General features: G+C 44.1%; 1 protein-coding gene across 5 annotated transcripts in view; it reads right to left on the bottom strand.

Moving 5' to 3' along the window:
- Nucleotides 1-16,236, bottom strand: part of LOC106612653 (rap1 GTPase-activating protein 2) — a 95,210-nt gene that overhangs the window by 30,800 nt on the left and 48,174 nt on the right. For all 5 annotated transcript variants that reach the window (XM_014214031.2, XM_014214029.2, XM_045724417.1 and 2 more), the window contains one exon: nucleotides 4,764-4,848. In XM_014214031.2, coding sequence (XP_014069506.1) covers nucleotides 4,764-4,848 — 85 coding nt within the window. The remainder of the gene's footprint in view (nucleotides 1-4,763; nucleotides 4,849-16,236) is intronic.

The raw sequence follows: 16,236 nt of genomic DNA, 5'->3' as shown, positions 1-16,236 counted from the left end.
ATTTATGTTCTGGAGAAGGTATAAAAGATCGGTGAAGAATCCAGCTACGAACTGGTCCGCTTGGTACAATTTTGTGATACCCATTGGAGACAATAGTACCATATTACCATACTAAGGTTTATATAATAACCTCAGCTATGGGACTTGCATCTAAATGGTTGTATACAATGATTTAATAAGATTAAAGCTATTTGGAATATGTTGAGAGGCTATGTACTGATGTTAATGTGATAGAATTGTATTTCTGTTCAAAGCTTAACTCAGTCATCGGCACGCCCCCAGGGACACAGACAAGACCTGGCGTCATGAGACAGCCTTTTTCTGTCATTCCGAATAAAACCCCCACCCAGGGTTACTTTCTTTAGACCAGGCCTCCACTCCATTACGAGTTGGCCAATAGATTTGACCATACATTCTTCTACTGAACTTTAACCATACCACGTGGTTAAACTATCGATACAGAATAAGAACAAGTCTTTGATATTAAGTACTAGTCTGCAGCTAGAATTCAGTATCATTGAATGCGAAGACCGACGAAACATCCATTCTATAACAACGTTAATGAATGTCGCTTTGAAAGATCCATTCTAACCGAGAGAGAGAGAACGCGGACAAAAACTCTCCAACAGGACAAAAACTCTCCAACAAGGATCCCGACGACACACTGGGCGTAAATATATATATTGATTGCAATTATTCCCGAATGAGTGAGCGTTCATGTGCAAAGGTTTAGCATATCAATTGTTAATATTTATCAACTCTGTAGTGTCTTCTCAGCTTCCCTTTATGACCCTTTGTTTTAACAAGACACCAGCCATGCCAGTTTAGCCCACTAGGGCACATTTCTCTACCAATTCTTTGTGACGATAATTACTGTTTGTATGCTTTCTGTGAATTACTTAGTTTAGTAAATAAATGATTTTAAGACAATTTATGTATAGATGACTTTTAGTAAAGACTGGGTTCGTGCAGATACAACAATTTACGACGTTTGGAATGAGACGGACGCGAGGTAAAATACACCATTTGAACCAGAAGATAATCGGCCTATACTATAATATAATATATAATGTTATAATATAGGAAAGTTATATTAGGAAAATTATAACTTTGTAATCTGAATATTTTCCTTGGTGCCCCGATCTCCTACTTAATTACAGTTAAACGATTAATCAGTTTAATCGTGTAATAATAATTACAGGGAGTTATTTTGATAAACATGTCTTCAGTTTAATGGTGCCCAAAGACACGACAATGGGCAAGTCACCATTGTCAAAATCAAAACCCAACCCTCAAATAAGTCATGACAACTTACTTGCAAAACTCAGGTTCAGACGAGACTGATTTTCTGAACAAAATTAGCCCATTTACACTTTGTAGTCAATTTTGAAACTAGATTAAATGTTCCACATAGGCTGTTTTCTATCAGAGAAGTTGTTTCTTTCCTTTTAGTTGCGCTTTAAATACCCAGTCAATATCATCACCCTGTGTAAATGACTGGTCAATCAAATCCTATTTTATTTGTTACGTACAGTACACAGTTTACAGCAGGTATAAAATGTGCAGCTAAATGCTAGTATGCTAGCTCCCTCAATAGTGCAGTACAATAATCAATAATAAACAAACAATTACAAGTAATAGAAGAGGTAGTATGCATAGTAACAGCCTCATGCTGTATGTACACAATAGGATATTGCGGTAGTGACACGTCCTGACCATAGTAAGCAGTTATTTTCTATGGTAGAGTAGGTCAGGGCGTGACAGGGGGGGTTTCTAGTTTGTTATGTTCTAGTTTTGTATTTCTATGTTGAGTTGTTCTAGTTTTGTATTTCTATGTTGGGCTTTGTTTGGGATGATCTCCAATTAGAGGCAGCTGGTCATCTTTGTCTCTAATTGAAGGTCATATTTAAGTTGGTGTTTGTCCCACCTGGGTTTGTGGGAGATTTGTTTCTGAGTTAGTGTATGTTTCTACTCTGCGTCACGGTTTGTTGTTTTTGTTTCGTTCAGTTTATTGTGTATGTATTGCAAAGTTTCACAGTGAAAATAAAATGTGGAACAACACACACGCTGCACTTTGGTCCGCTTCTCCTTACGACAACCGTGACAGGTAGGCCGTCATTGTAAATAAGAATTTGTTCTTAACTGACTTACCTAATTAAATAAAAAATACAGAAAAGATCATTGTTGAGCTCCCCATCTCTGTGCCATACGGATTCCCCCTCCCCTGCTTCACTCTTTCTTTATTTCTCTCTTTCTATTTCTCTGTATGCTACACTTTCTAATCCTTAACTCTCTCTTTCCTCTTCTCTCCCACTTCCTTGTTTATCTCTCGCCCTCCTCCTTGCAGACTAGAAAAGGGGGGCCAGCCTGTTTCGAGGTGATACTACACAGCATCCTTCACAGGAAACCATCTATTTCTCTTTTATCGTTTATTCAATCAACCTTTAAGAGCGGTCTATTTCTCATTTTGGGGCAGAATACATTTCAAGAGACTTATTATAATCAGAGAGTGCACAGATTCTTATGCTTTTTCACTTCAGACACTTGTTGTCAAACAGTATACACTCTCTCCCTATATATATATATATATATATATATATATAGCATTGTCTATATATATATATAGACAGTGCGTTTGGAAAGGCCCTTCTCCCCCGATTGCTCAGTTTCGACGGGTGGCTAGCTCTAGGAAGAATCTTAGTGGTTCCAAACTTTTCCATTTAAGAATGATGGAGGCCACTTTGTTCTTGGGGACCTTCAATGCTGCAGAAATGATTTGGCACCCTTCCCCAGATCTGTTCCTCGACACAATCCTGTCTTGGAGCTCTACGGACAATTCCTTCGACCTCATGGCTTGGTTTTTGCTCTGACATGCACTGTCAACTTTGGGACCTTATATAGACAGGTGTGTGCCTTTCCAAATCATGTCCAATCAATAAAATGTACCCCAGGTGGACTCCAAGTCATCTCAAGGATGATCAATGGAAACAGGATGCACCTGAGCTCAATTTCGAGTCTCATAGCAAAGGGTCTGAATACTTATGTAAATAAGGTATTTCTGTTTTTTTGGGGAAAAAAGGTTTTTGGTTTGTCATTATGGGGTATTGTGTGTTGATTAATGAGGTAAAAAAAACGATTTAATACATTTTTGAATAAGGCTGTAACGTAACAAAATGTGGAAAAAGGGAAGGGGTCTGAATACTTACCGAATGCATTGTATATTTTTTAAATATTTTTATTTCACCTTTATTTAACCAGGTAGGCCAGTTGAAAACAAGTTCTCATTTACAACTGCGACCTGGCCAAGATAAAGCAAAGCAGTGCGACACAAACAACATATACAGTGTGTGCAAATGTAGTAAGATTAGGGAGGTAAAGCAATAAATAGGCCATAGTGGCAAAATAATTACAATTTAGCATTAACCCTGGAGTGATAGATGAGCAGAAGATGAATGTGCAAGTAGAGATACTGGGGTGCAAAGGAGCAAAAAATAAATAACAATATGGGGATGAGGTAGTTGGGTGGGCTATTTACAGATGGGCTGTGTACAGCTGCAGTGATCGGTAAGCTGCTCTGACAGCTGATGCTTAAAGTTAGTGAGGGAGATATAAGACTCCAGCTTCAGTGATTTTTGCAATTCGTTCCAGTCATTGGCAACAGAGAACTGGAAGGAAAAGCGGCCAAAGAGGAGTTGGCTTTGGGGATGACCAGTGAAATATACCTGCTGGAGCGTGTGCTACGGGTGGGTGCTGCTATGGTGACCAGTGAGCTGAGATAAGGCGGGGCTTTACCTAGCAAAGACTTATAGATGACCTGGAGCCAGTGGGTTTGGCGACAAATATGAAGCGAGGGCCAGCCAATGGTAGCAGTGGTGGGTGGTATATGGGGCTTTGGTGACAAAACGGATGGCACTGTGATAGACTACATCCAATTTGCTGAGTAGAGTGTTGGAGGCTATTTTGTAAATGACATCGCCGAAGTCAAGGATCGGTAGGATTTACTGAGTGAAGGATGAGTGAAGGATGCTTTGTTGCGAAATAGGAAGCCGATTCTAGATGTAATTTTGGATTGGAGATGCTCAATGTGAGTCTGGAAGGAGAGTTTACAGTCTAACCAGATATATATATATACTGTATAGAAATAAATATAGAAATAAAGGCCCTATATTAAAATAGTCCACAGAAAGACAAGTGTTGGATCTTATTGAACCTGGCAGCTCTCTCTGCCTCTTTCTACACTCCAGAATGACCTCTAAAGAGTTACCCTCTATGAACAGTGAATGAAGCCCATCCAGGCCACACAGAGCTGACTCACTATGCGTCATACACACTATTCCTTTTATAGTGCACAACTTTTGGCAAGGCTCTGATCAAAAGTTGTGCACTATTTAGGGAATAGGATGCCATTTGGGACACAGAGGAGTCTGCTCCCAGGCCCAGTCAGTGGGACGATCTGTCTGCCACTGACTAAGCTACCTTGTTCCTGTGACGATTGCAACACTAATAGAATACATGTAAATGCTACCGTGGTTCCTCTCAGAGGTGTTCTGATTGGCCAGGTTCAGTGCACTGACATCATTTTCAGTTTTTCCCACTATTGCACAAAGCCAAACAATACCATGCTCACTTGGGTATTTACTTCCACACTGTCCTATCCAGCACGGTTCCAGCAACTATGGTGGATGGGTAACCAAGCCAGCTTGGCTCGGTAGTGTGAAAATAGTACGATGAGTGAGACGGGCACAAGGTGCTACGTGTCCTACCTTCATGGTGGGCGGGGCGGTGCGGGGGGGCGAGGGGGGGCAATCTCCCAAGGGCACGTTGGAGATGGTCAGCAGTTCCTGCTTCCTGGAACACATCAAACACAACAAAGAATATTATAATAAGGCATCATGTCACATACAGAGGATGCAGAGGCACAATGAAAGTACACAGGACGGATGCTGCATCACATCTCACCCTACTTCACTGAGATGCTAGGGTGGGAGGTAGATGGGAGAAATGTCATTCCCCTAGACTGTGCAGCAGCTGGTTGGGCCAGGCCTATTTATAGTCCATGTATATAACGTTGGCTCAGAGTTTCTACTCCAGTCATGTGGTCAGGAAAACCCCCAAACCCTACTCATACTCCTAGAAGGAGAGAAAGGCTGCCTGGCTCTTAGACTAAAGACTAGATCTCCAACATATCCAGCCAACTGAAGTAGTGGGTGTCCAGTGAGTTTGTAGGGCTTGTATCTCTCTCTCTCTCTCTCTCTCTCTCTCTCTCTCTCTCTCTCTCTCTCTCTCTCTCTCTCGTGACAAATAAAGTTTGGCTTGATTTATTTTTAAACAGTTGGAGTATAACAGACTGCAATAAACACACACTCTCTCTCTCTCTCGACAAATAAAGTCTGATTTGATTTATCTTGAAACAGTTGTAGTATAACCGACTGCAATAAACACACACTCTCTCTCTCTCTCTCTCTGTCTCTCTCTCTCTCTCTCTCTCCCCCATCTCTCTCTCTCTCTCCCCATCTCTCTCTCTCTCTCTCTGTCTCTCTGTCTCTCTCTCTCTCTCCCCATCTCTCTCTCTCTCTCCCCATCTCTCTCTCTCTCTCTCCCCATCTCTCTCTCTCTCTCTCTCCCCATCTCTCTCGCTCTCTCTCCATCTCTCTCGCTCTCTCTCCATCTCTCTCTCTCTCTCTCCCCATCTCTCTCTCTCTCTCTTTGGGAGAAGAGGTCTGTGGAGAGTGAATGTAGTAGCCGAGAGGCCCAATAATGACTCACAATCAGATGCTCAGTGACCAGCTGAGGTGGTTGTTGAGAGGCCCCCAGGGGAGTCCGGGGGCTGAGAATGATCACACATTAAGAGGTGTTCACTTATCAAGAGGAGACAGAGTGGGGATTCAGAGGTTGATGTGAGAGGCGAGACACACAGGTTTGTAATTAGTAACATTCTCTTGACAGAGTTATTAAGACGGTTATCGAACACTGGATTTCATTCCCAGCCTCTGTTTTCCCCTCTCGTGTGTCAAGTCAGTGTGGTCCAAGCCTTAATGTGGACTGGAGAGACCACACTCATTTAGTTTATTGCAGTAGGTTATACTTCAACTGTTTATACTTACATTTCCCTCACTAACTTTAAACATCAGCTATCTGAGCAGCTACCCGATCGCTGCAGCTGTATATAGCCCATCTGTAAATAGCCCACCCAATCTACCTACCTCATCCCCATATTGTTTTTATTTACTTTTCTGCTCTTTTGCACACCAGTATTTGTACATCACCATCTGCTCATCTATCACTCCAGTGTTAATTTGCTAAATTGTAATTACTTCGCTACTATGGCCTATTTATTGCCTTACCTCCTCACGCCATTTGCACACAATGTATATAGACTTTCTTTTTTTTCTATTGTGTTATTGACTGTATGCTTGTTTATTCCATGTGTAACTCTGTGTTGTTGTTTGTGTCGCACTGCTTTGCTTTATCTTGTCCAGGTCGCAGTTGTAAATGAGAACTTGTTTTCTACTAGCTTACCTGGTTAAATAAAGGTGCATTTTTTTATATATATTTTTTAAAATAGATAAATAGAAACATTTGAGTTAAGAAAATATTTACTAAATAAACTAACGGAGAAAAAAGTAACACAATAAAATATCAATAACAAGGCTATATATACAGGGGGTACCGGTACCGAGTCAATGTGCGGGGGTACAGGTTTATCGAGGTAATTGAGGTAATATGTACATGTAGGTAGGGGTAAAGTGACTATGCATAGATAATAAACAGAGAGTAGCAGGAGCGTAAATAAAAAGGGAGGATTTTGGTCAATGCAAATAGTTCGGGTAGCCATTTGATTAGCTGCTCAGAAATCTTATGGCTTGGGGGTAGAATCTGTAATAAGGAGCTTTTTGGACCTAGACTTGGCGCTCCGGTACCGCTTGCCATGCGGTAGCAGTCTATGACTAGGGTGGCTGGAGTCTTTGGCATTTTCTTGGGCCTTCCTCTGATACCGCCTGGTATAGAGGTCCTGGATGGCAGGAAGCTTGGCCCCAGTGATGTACTGGGCTGTACGCACTACCCTCTGTAGAGCCTTGCGGTCGAATGCCGAGCAGTTGCCATACCAGATGGTGATGCAACCAGTCAGGATGCTCTCGATGATGCAGCTGTATAACTTTTTGAGGATCTGAGGACCCATGATAAATATTTTCAGTCTCCTGAGGGGGAATACGCATTGTTGTGTCCTCTCTACGACTGTCTTGGTGTGTTTCAACCATGATAGTTTGTTGGTGATGTGGACACCAAGGAACTTGAAGCTCTCAACCTGCTCCACTACAGCCCAGTCAATGAGAATGGGGGCGTGCTCAGCCCTTCTTTTCTTGTAGTCCACGATCATCTCCTTAGTCTTGATCAAGTTGAGGGAGACGTTGTTGTCCTGGCACCACACTGCCAGGTCTCTGACCTCCTCCCTCTAGGCTCTCTCATCATTGTCGGTGATCAGGCTGACCACTGTTGTGTCGTCTGCAAACTTAATGATGGTGTTGGTGTTGTGCTTGTTCACACAGTCGTGGGTGAACAGGAAGTACAGGAGGGGAATAAGAACACACCCCTGAGGGGCCCCTGTGTTGAGGATGAGTGTGGTGGATGTATTGTTACCTATCCTTACCACCTGAGGGTGGCCCGTCAGGAAGTCCAGGATCCAGTTGCAGAGGGAGGTGTTTAGTCCCAGGGTCCTTAGCTTAGTGATGAGCTTTGAGGGCACTATGGTGTTGAACGCTGAGCTGTAGTCAATGAACAGCATTCTCATGTAGGTGTTCCTTTTGTCCAGGTGGGAAAGGGCAGTGTGTAGTGCAATAGAGATTCCATCATCTGTGGATCTGTTGGGGCGGTGTTTGAAATTGGAGTGGGTCTAGGGTTTCCTGGATGATGGTGTTGATGGTGTTGATGTGACCAGCCGTTCAAAGCACTTCATGGCTACAGACGTGAGTGCTACTTGTCGGTAGTCATTTAGGCAGGTTGCATTGGTGTCCTTGGGCACAGGGACTATGCTGGTCTGCTTGAAACAGGGACAGGTTGGGGACAGGTTGAAAATGTCAGTGAAGACACTTGCCAGTTGGTCAGCGCATGCTCCGAGTACACGTCCTGGTAATCCATATGTCCCTGCGGCTTTGTGAATGTTGACTGGTATAAAGGTCTTACCCACATCGGCTACGGAGAGCGTGATCACACAGTCGTCCGGAACAGCTGGTGCTCTCATGCATGCTTCAGTGTTGCTTCCCCCGAAGCGCACATAGAAGTAATTTAGCTCGTCTGGTAGGTTCGTGTTCTGCCTTGGCGATGCACAGAAAACCCAGCAAACTGTATTATCCATGTCGTCGTTCAGCCACAACTCAGTGAAACATAAGATAATACAGTTTTTAATGTCCCGTTGGTAGGATAGTCTCGAACGGAGCTCATCCTGTTTATTCTCCGATGATTGCACGTTGGCCAATAGGACAGATGGTAGAGGCGGGTTACCCGCTTACCGACAAATTCTCACAAGGCACCCTGTATTGGCGTCTCTTCATGGAAATGACAGGGATTTGAGCCTGGTCCGGCATCAGCAGTAAATCCTTCGCGTCTGACTCATTAAATAAAAAAACTTTGTCCAGTTCGAGGTGAGTAATCGCTGGTCTGATATCCAGAAGTTATTTTAAGTCATAAGAGACGGTGGCAGAAACATTAAGTACAAAATAAGTGACAAACAACGCAAAAAAACACACAAAATAGCAAAATAGGTTAGGAGTAAAATGGCAACCATCCCCTATGGTGCCATTCCTTAGCTAGCAGCTAAAATAAATGGTAAAAAATAATATAGAATTAAGATAACAACACATGCAAAAGGTTTGTAGGACATTCTTCACTAATATCAGTACTCAATATCAATACCAGAAGAAACTTGATGGGAAGAAAAACCTCAAAAGCACAATGACAACATCATCAAAAGGCTAATGTATTGCAGGAGGAAATTCTACCTGAGATCAATAGTGGATATCAATATCAGAGAGATACATAACATGCAGTACTTTAACTCCATCTGCTTCACAGTAAGTGGAACAAGGAGGCCAACGTGCAACTTATTTCTCTGGTATTTGGGAAGTAATTCAGCCGTCTCGCCATTGGATAATGTAATAGCTTCAATGTGTGAAAGTAGCATGCTCACGCCACAGTGTTCAAAGGAAACAAGAGAACACTTGACTGCATTCGACTGCTGATCTTCCCATTCTGAAAGAGAAACATGCTGCAAAGAATAGCCAGCTCTGGCTCCTTCTCTCTTTCTCTCAATCCCTCTCTCCTTTTCTTTCTTCCTCTGAATTCCTCTCCTTTTCTCTCACTCTCTCACTCCCTCACTCTTTTTCTTCCTTCCTCTGAATCCCTCTCCTTTTCTCTCACTCTCTCTTTTTCTCACTCCCTCTCTCTTTTTATTTCTTCCTCTGAATCCCTCTCTTTCTCGTCTTTCTCTTACTTCTTCTCTTCCTCGTTCTCTCACTCCCTCTCCTCCTCTCTCCCCTTTGTTCTTTGAGCTGTTAGTATGAGCACAGGGCCCGGTGTGCCGAGTGCTGGAAACAAGTGGTCATGCCCCAGACTTTGCCTTCCATTGGCCCAGCCACCCCAGGCTTCTCCAATGCTTTCCATAGGGTCAGCCCTAAGTACCAACACAATGTAGCACTGTCTCTAGCTGTCGCTAGCAGTTAACACTGAGCCAATGGTGGACACAAACTAAACAGAGTACAAGTACAAGCAGGAGAAGTTGGCTTCCTTCCCCCATTTACGCAGTTGACTGAGATACACAGAGTGTACATAGCAACTGCTACAGCTCCAGAGAAACATATTATTAGAAAATGTCAATTTCCAGACTCCAAACTTTTGTAGCTCAGAGCTGACCTGAGTGGAAAACTTTGTTCAGACCCTTGCCCCTGGGGCTGGTCACTGTCGTCTGGGCCTAGCTTTAATAACAGCAGTGGCGGTTCTAGACCATTTCAACTGGGGGGGCCAAGCTGGGGCCAGTTGTACTGTTAGAGTGGCCAGTTACATTAGACGTTATTGTTGTCATATTGTTTTCTTCACTGCATTGCAGCCCCCCCCAGAACCGCTAGTGATTAACAGCCAAGTCTCAACATACACACACACAGCTCCCAGACAGAAACAGTGTGTGTGTGTGTGAGACAGTGTGTGTGTGTGTGTGTGAGACAGTGTGTGAGAGACAGTGGTGGCGTAGTCTTTCCTTGCTGCCTGTCTCGGTGGTACTAATGAAACAGCTCCTGCGTCACCGTGAATGGCTCTCTCTCTCCGGGAGGGGTGGAGAGAAGGAGGGAGACGCAGCATGACAAAGGAAAACAGAAGGGAGGGAGAGAGAGAGAGAGAGAGAGAGAGAGAGAGAGAGAGAGAGGCCTGATAGTGAATGGCCTGATAGTGAATGGGAAGGTTAAAGCTAGAGATTCTTTTGAGCTCTAACACTTTGACAACCACACACACACACACATACACACGAACGAATGCAGACACACACAAACCAGACAATGAATAAAAGTGTGTGGACTCAGGCCTCCCGAGTGGCGTAGCGGTCTAAGGCACTGCATCGCAGTGCTAGCTGCGTTACTACAAACCATGGATTGATACCGGGCTGTGTTGCAGCCGGCCGTGACCGGGAGACCCATGAGCCGACACACAATTAGCACAGCGTTGTCCGGGTTAGGGAGGGTTTGGCCGGCAGGGATGTTCTTGTCCCATCGCGCTCTAGCGACTCCTGTGGCGGGCCGGGTGCAGTGCACGCTGACACGGTCGCCAGGTGTACGGCGTTTCCTCCCACACATTGGTGCAGCTGGCTTCAAGGGTTAAGCGAGCTGTGTGTCAAGAAGCAGTGCGGCTTGGCAGGGTTGTGTTTCGGAGGACGCATGGCTCTCGACCTTCGCCTCTCCCGAGTCCATACAGGAGTTGCAGCAATGGGACAAGACTGTAACTACCAATTGGGGAGAAAAAGGGGGGGACAAAAATAAGTGAATGGAGATAATGATATGACCTAGGATTTGTCTCCTATCTTGTATCGCCCAATAAACGCCCTTCATTATCTAGCCTAACTCTTTCACAATCACCACCCAACTCCTTCATTATTGATTTTAATTGGACCCGATTCAATTCTAATTACATCTGTTTACCTAACGTTCCAACAACATGCCTCCATGTTTCACATATTGATTACACCCTGGAGAGATGACAGGCACTGCACATAGTGTACTGTACCTGCCTCAGCTAGTATCAACACATTAACAGGGGAGAGGGAGGGGGAGGGAGTGAGGGAGGAGGAGAGAGTGAGAGAGGGGGAGGGAGAGAGAGAGTTAATTTTTATTGTTTATTTCACTTTTGTTTATTATCTATTTCTTGCATTGACAATGTAAACATGTTTCCTTAAGCTGAATTGAAATTGAGAGGGGAATAGAGAGAGTGAGAGAGAGAGAGAGAGAGAGAGGGCACACATGGGAAAGAGACAGGAGATGGAGGGAGGGAGGGAGGGAGGGAGGGAGGGAGGGAGGGAGGGAGGAGGGAGGGAGGGAGGGAGGGAGGGAGGGAGGGAGGGAGGGAGGGAGGGAGGACAATGGCCCCTAATTGTGATGTTCTATTTCCAGCCAGATAAAGATATTTGTTATGAAACTCAATAATGAAGTTGATGATGCCGCAGAATTACAATTACAGAAGCCCAATCATTCCTCTAATGAACTTAACAAAAAACAAAAATGAGGGAATACATTAATCTGCCAGCAGGACATCAGGGCTGAGAGGAATCAAGTGCAACCCGTCCATTAGCGCAGGGTTTCCCAACCCTCTCCTCTCCTCCCGGACATTTCACATTTTTGTTTAAACCCTAAACTGGCAAACCTAATTCAATTAGTCAAAGGCTTGAGGATTAGTTCACTAACTTCTGCGGAGGACAGAGGAGAGTCTAGCGTACTGCCCAACCTTTTAACTGTCCGTATGCTGGACATAAGCAGCATCAGCCTATAGACTGAGCCATCAAGTTAACGATCATCATCCTCATCATTATCATTCACCATGGCAGACATAGCTGGCATACATAGCTGCATTAATCAGGACCATGGCAGAGTACTCTACAGTATGTATAAATTATGCACTGACATAGCCCTGTATCAATAGGAGATCTGCCCGGTGTAAAAATAGCAGTGAGGATGGATGTGCTTGTTCCTCCCATCTATCCTAGCAGATCAGATAGGCCGTCCAGCGCCACGGACAGTCAGACACAGACCAATGGTGTAATGTAATGAACGTCAGTGTGTGAGGTGTTGAAAGGGCTGAATTCTGCAGGCTGGGATGATGGCTCATGGCTCCCAGTATGTGGCTAATACAAGTGAAGTGGCCCTTTGAAGGAACCCTTACCTCAGCACTGGCCACAGGGGAGTCAGTAGCTAATCATATACCTCTAAAATGTTAGCACACTATTGTGGCAGTAGCCAATCAAGACCCTTTAATTTTTCAGGTATATGGGAGCAGTGGTTTAACAAGTATTCGTGGCCTCCACAAAGGGTTAAGGGGAGCCAATAAGTCCAGTGGCACATTGAAGGCCCCTTACCTATTCACTGGGCACTGTGGGGCCAGTAGCCTGCAAGGAACCCTATAATGGTAGCATATACAGTAGTAGCCTGGGGGGACCAGTAGCCAGACAAGGACCTCTCATCTCCACATAGGCTACAAGGGGGCCAGTTGCTCATAAGCCATAAGGAATCCCATAGGCACCCAGGTAACTGAAGAGGTCAAGAGGGCTACTTCCTGTTTCCTGCTGGGACTCACTCCCAACTGCGCACAGTCAGTTCAACGTCTAGTTTTGATTTACATTTGGTTGAGTTGTCAACTAACGTGAATTCAATGTGAAATCAACCAAAAATGTCACCTTCATTGGATTTAGGTTAAAAGTTTGGTGAAAAAAAATACTAAATTCCCTTACGTTGATGACTTTTTGCAAATCCAATTAGTTTTCAACGTTGATTCAACATCATCACATCTAATTTTGGGGTTGAAATGAAATGGAAACAACGTTGATTGAACCAGTTTTTTGCCCCGGTCCGATGGATATAAAGGCTATTTATAGATAAAGGGGTCAAAGAAGAGAGGAGCCCAGCCAGTCAACCGAATGGCTGAGGAACACATGAGCACACACACACACACACACCTTGCTGGCAGAGTTCTAGAGAGTGGAGGGTACACTGCGAGGGATTGATCTGTTCTCCCAAATGAAACCTGAATGAAGTTGGGAAAAGAATTACTGCCGCGGCAACAAAATCGAAAAAGGGAAAAAAATCAATCGTAGAACACTGTGTAAACACTTTGATTGACCAAACCTTGCTGAGATAATGACCTCTTAGAAAGACACCTTCTCTCAGTACGGAATCCCAAACTCAATAAGAAGAGCAGTGCTGTGGACTCCAGGGCTTGTATTCATAAAGCGTCTCAGATAAGGATGATCTAGGATCAGGTCCCCCCCCATCCATGTAATATTATTCACTCAGATTAAAAAAGGCAAAACTGATCCGAGATCAGCAATCCTGCTCTGAGATGCTTAATGAATGTGGGCCCAGATCTCAAAGGAAAGAAGCAGACAGCTGCCATCGCCGATGGCATTTTGTAATGGGTAGTCTAACAGTCAGCATTTCTATATAGCATACACACACACACACACACAAATGAAATGAAAACCGCCTGACGATAACATAATATCCCCTTGCCTCATCTAAGCGGAGATACACTGTGTATATGAAGCCTTGGATCCAGTTGTATTACCAGAGTGATTACGTACAGCACAGGAAACTGCTGGGAGGAGAATAGACATCGGACATTGAACCACACAATCACGGGATAACTGCATTAATGCCAGAGCCGATACAGATGATTCATGTCAAAATCATCTTTCACTGACTCCAGACCAGTACACGCACTCCTCCAGTCTAGTGAATACAACCATTGGTGTTGGAACAGAGTGATCAGGTGTGCTAGATTAGGGTTGGAGCAAAAACCTACAGGACGGTAGTGCTCCAGAACCAGGGTTGGGCAGTCCTGTCTAAGAGGAAACCATGTGCTGTGTATTGAAAATGAGACCGTTTTTAAAGGCACAGTGCAGTAAAAAAAATTAGATTTTTCCTGTGTTTTATATATACAGTGGGGAGAACAAGTATTTGATACACTGCAGATTTTGCAGGTTTTCCTACTTGCAAAGCATGTAGAGGTCTGTAATTTTTATCATAGGTACACTTCAACTGTGAGAGACGGAATCTAAAACAAAAATCCAGAAAATCACATTGTATGATTTTTAAGTAATTCATTTGCATTTTATTGCATGACATAAGTATTTGATACATCAGAAAAGCAGAACTTAATATTTGGTACAGAAACTTTTGTTTGCAGTTACAGAGATCATACGTTTCCTGTAGTTCTTGACCAGGTTTGCACACACTGCAGCAGGGATTTTGGCTCACTCCTCCATACAGACCTTCTCCAGATCCTTCAGGTTTCGGGGCTGTCGCTGGGCAATACGGACTTTCAGCCCCCTCCAAAGATTTTCGATTGGGTTCAGGTCTGGAGACTGGCTAGGCCACTCCAGGACCTTGATGCTTCTTACGGAGCCACTCCTTAGTTTCCCTGTCTGTGTGTTTCGGTCGTTGTCATGCTGGAAGACCCAGCCACGACCCATCTTCAATGCTCTTACTGAGGGAAGGAGGTTGTTGGCCAAGATCTCGTGATACATGGCCCCATCCATCCTCCCCTCAATACGGTGCAGTCGTCCTGTCCCCTTTGCAGAAAAGCATCCCCAAAGAATGATGTTTCCACCTCCATGCTTCACGGTTGGGATGGTGTTCTTGGGGTTGTACTCATCCTTCTTCTTCCTCCAAACACGGCGAGTGGAGTTTAGACCAAAAAGCTCTATTTTTGACTCATCAGACCACATGACCTTCTCCCATTCCTCCTCTGGATCATCCAGATGGTCTTTTGCAAACTTCAGATAGGCCTGGACATGCGCTGGCTTGAGCAGGGGGACCTTGCATGCACTGCAGGATTTTAATCCATGACAGCGTAGTGTGTTACTAATGGTTTTCTTTGAAACTGTGGTCCCAGCTCTCTTCAGGTCATTGACCAGGTCCTGCCGTGTAGTTCTGAGCTGATCCCTCACCTTCCTCATGATCATTGATGCCCCACGAGGTGAGATCTTGCATGGAGCCCCAGACCGTGGGTGATTGACCATCATCTTGAACTTCTTCCATTTTCTAATAATTGTGCCAACAGTTGTTGCCTTCTCACCAAGCTGCTTGCCTATTGTCCTGTAGCCCATCCCAGCCTTGTGCAGGTCTACAATTTTATCCCTGATGTCCTTACACAGCTCTTTGGTCTTGGCCATTGTGGAGCGGTTGGAGTCTGTTTGATTGAGTGTGTGGACAGGTGCCTTTTATACAGGTAACGAGTTCAAACAGGTGCAGTTAATACAGGTAATGAGTGGAGAACAGGAGGGCTTCTTAAAGAAAAACTAACAGGTCTGTGAGAGCCGGAATTCTTACTGGTTGGTAGGTGATCAAATACTTATGTCATGCAATAAAATGCAAATGAATTACTTAAAAATCATACAATGTGATTTTCTGGATTTTTGTTTTAGATTCCGTCTCTCACAGTTGAAGTGTACCTATGATAAAAATTACAGACCTCTACATGCTTTGTAAGTAGGAAAACCTGCAAAATCGGCAGTGAATCAAATACTTGTTCTCCCCACTGTATATATCCACACTATGAGGTTGGAATTAGGGCTGTTAAGGTGACCGTATTACCGCCGTTTAGTCACAGTAATTAGGCTTCTCCCAGCGCTGATGCTGCTGATGGTCATTAGTTGCCTACCAAACTTGCTAACTGCCTGGTATCAGCACTGTCCCTATAATCACTCTGACATCAATGCAAATGTAGTCAAAAAACGACTCATGTTGCGCAACATTTCTATAGGCTATGCAGTGGCGTGAGAAAACAGAGTGATGGGCTCTATTAAAAAGAGGAGGATCCCATCAGCTTTCTATAGGCTAGGCCTACCATATTTATTTCTCAATTTTCCTAATATGAAGCACATTGCTTCTCTTTTCAACAGGAGTATAGCCTACCTGGCTGGCATGAAAATGAACCAGGGTAAAAGCGTCCTCCATTCGCTATTTAGATTACATGTATTTTGTTCCTCCT

Source organism: Salmo salar, chromosome ssa09, assembly GCF_905237065.1.
Source record: "Salmo salar chromosome ssa09, Ssal_v3.1, whole genome shotgun sequence".
Classification (NCBI taxonomy): domain Eukaryota; kingdom Metazoa; phylum Chordata; class Actinopteri; order Salmoniformes; family Salmonidae; genus Salmo; species Salmo salar.
Note: the sequence above shows the minus strand (reverse complement) of the source record. Positions and strands in the feature narration are given on the sequence as shown.